This window comes from Diabrotica undecimpunctata, chromosome 6 (assembly GCF_040954645.1).
Source record: "Diabrotica undecimpunctata isolate CICGRU chromosome 6, icDiaUnde3, whole genome shotgun sequence".
Taxonomy (NCBI): Eukaryota; Metazoa; Arthropoda; class Insecta; order Coleoptera; family Chrysomelidae; genus Diabrotica; species Diabrotica undecimpunctata.
The window spans coordinates 160,405,567-160,408,658 of NC_092808.1; the positions used below are offsets into that span (position 1 = coordinate 160,405,567).

General features: G+C 36.7%; 1 protein-coding gene across 1 annotated transcript; it reads left to right on the forward strand.

Moving 5' to 3' along the window:
• The first annotated feature begins 1,872 nt into the window (after positions 1 to 1,872).
• Positions 1,873 to 2,313, forward strand: LOC140444691 (protein FAM200C-like). Its single transcript, XM_072536455.1, has one exon. The coding sequence runs from the start codon at positions 1,873 to 1,875 to the stop codon at positions 2,311 to 2,313; it is 441 nt and encodes a 146-aa protein (XP_072392556.1).
• The last annotated feature ends 779 nt before the right edge of the window (positions 2,314 to 3,092 follow it).

Consider the following 3,092-nt stretch of genomic DNA (forward strand, 5'->3'; position numbering starts at 1 on the left):
TCAAGATGCTGAAATTAAAAGAAGAACACAACTGGCATGGGGCGCTTTCGGCAAATTAGCATATATCTTGAAAAACACCTCCATTCCTGTAAACTTAAAGAAAAAGGTGTATAACACATGCATACTACCAGTTTGTACTTACGGCTTGGAGACAGTAGCCCTTACCAAAAAATCTGCTAAAAAATTAGAAACAACGCAAAGAGCAATGGAACGAATCATGCTTGGAATATCACTAAGAGACAAGATTAGAAACACCGAGATAAGACGTAGAACGAAGATTAGGGATATTGTGGAAGAAATTGCAAAAATGAAATGGCGCTGGGCAGGTCACGTAGCCCGATATAATGACAACAGGTGGACACGGAGAATTCTAGAATAGAGACCAAGGACGACAACAAGAAGCACGGGAAGACCTCAAAAAAGATGGGTAGATGACATAAGAACAGTGGCAGGCAAACAGTGGATTAGATTGGCGCAAGATAGAGAAAGATGGAAGCAATTGGGAGAGACCTACATTCAGGAGTGGATTTAAAATGGTTGACAAAGAAGATTTGATTTATAGTGGAGTCAGTTTTGTTAAGCATAAATAAGTATATTGTTTTATTAGGAGTAAAAATGATACTTTTGTGGCGAGGCTATAAGTTTAACATTAAGCCGAGGCACAAAAAGTCATTTTTACTCCGAATAGAACATACAATTTTTTTTTCAAACGTCACAAATAATTTTTATGTTAATCTGGTTACTTCTATTGATTATCACTTTGACAAATAAGAAAAATCATCGATTTTTGAGCTACTTGTTAAGTTTTGTGAACGTTTGTGCTTGTTGTCGTCCAAAAGTGCTAGTAGTAATATGTCTGATTCCCAAGATCCCACGGCATCGCTTATGCCTTCAGATATTTTGTGTACTGCAAACACTGTAACTGAAGGATTGTTGCCTAACAAGTCCACTGCGATTGAAGCTTTTCAGTTTTTGACTTCTACACTTTTGTGCCTTGGAGTAAAAGTGCTTCACTTTTATGTTTAGGCATAAAAGTAGCATTTTTATATTGTCAATCGTCACAAACATTAATAGTTTTGTGACGTTTAAAAGAAATATTGCTATATATGTGTAATACTACCGATTAAGGCAAGGCAATGGACTTTGGACAATGGATTTGTTTCATCTAGGCCAGGGATTCCCAAGGTGGGGGGGCGTGTCCCCCTTGGGGGGCCTGATGACATACCAGGGGGGGTGCGAGACAAGTCATAAATTAAATTAATTTAGATAGTCTTTCTAAAATTCTAGATTAGTCATAATGTTTGGAAAATTAAAACAAACCTATCTAACAACTGACTTTACACATAAATTTGAAATCGAATGCTTGAAACAATGGAATGTGAGCCGTTCAATGTGGCAATAGCGCGCATTTGACAACCGAGCGTTTATAAGCACTACCTCCCTCCTTCCCTCACACCACCAGACGCAGGCCAACTAACCGCAGCTAATGTTCGGCGGCTAATCACTGTGTCTGTGACTCAGTGTTTGAGATACCTTGGCCTAGCTTGCACGCGTTTTTGCATTATAAAAGCGTACGTGTTGTGAAATTTTAATTATCGTATTTCGATCTTTATGATGATAATCATCTTGAAAGGCTCTTTTTAGGGCAAACCAAAGGAATTTTCTTTCTAGAAAATCTGAAAATTTAAAACGCATGAAGTTGGATAGTACTGGTTATACGGCTCAGTCATCTGAAAAGTGCTTGAAGCTTCATATGAGCTATCACTTCTGATTGCTAAAGAAAAGAAGAGCCATATTATTGGAGAGACGCTTGTTAAACCGTGTTTGCTAAAGGCAGCTGATATTATTCTTGGTAAGCAAAAGTTGTCTCAAATGCCACTTTCTGACAATACTGTGAAACGTCGCATTGATGATATGGCCGAAGACATACAAAACCAGGTAGTTGATACTGTAAAACAATCGCCATTTTTTGCTATTCAGCTACAATGTTCTCAGTTAATTGTTTTTGTTGGGTATATTGAAAACGAAAGAATGAAAGACGAACTACTCATTTTTACAGAGTTGGAGACCACGACAAAAACTATTGATGTTATGAAACCAGTATCAGACTTTTTTGAAAAACATAAACTCTCTTGGCAAAAACCGATCGGTGTATGCACGGATAGCGCGCCTTCAATGCTTGGTTCTTGCTTAGGATTTGTACAATTAGTAAGAGAGAAAAATGCTAATGTGACTAAGATACATTGTGTTATACATCGACAAGCCTTGGCAGCAAAAACTCTTTCAAATGAACTGAATGCTGTCTTAAAGTAGTGAATTACATAAAAAAAACAGTGCGTTGAATACTTGACTGTTTAAAACTCTTTGTGAAGATTTAAGAAGTGATCACAAAACATTATTTCATACAAAAGTACGATAAATCCCAAAAGAAAACATGTTTGCAAGATTATTTGACCTTCGAGATGAAGTAATCACCTTCTTAGAACAGCAAAATCAAAATGAACTAAGCGTGGCCTTCAAAATACATTGTAGCCAAGTAATATTGGCTTATTTGTCATACATCTTTGACTCGTTGAATAGCCTTAATCTATAAATGCAGAGTGGACATTCAAATATAGTTACTCATCGTGATGCGATCAAGATGTGTTTTGAGAAATTGCAACTTTGGAGGCGTAAAATATCAGCAAACTCCTGCAATTATTCGAGATTCTCTAAAGTAGTGTCAATCTCAGAAGAAACACGCTTCACGGACATTTATGAAGGATCAAGTTTGACAATCCAAATATCAAACCATTTGGAGAGACTAATTAATTGAAGAGTTCCAGAAATTCTTTCCAAACTCTTGTTTTTCAGAAATGTCAATTGACTCATTCCATGTCAACATAGACTCCCTGCCTGAATCATTTCCAGAAGATGCCTTGCAAATACAACATGATTGCTCTGCCAAATACAACTCTGATATAATGGACAAACCTTCATTTTTGTTAAAATATTTCAAAATGTATCCTAGTGTATCACGGGAAGCTCTTTGTTTATATTTGCCTTTTTCAAGCACCTATTTGTGCGAAAAATCATTTTCAACACTTGTGGCA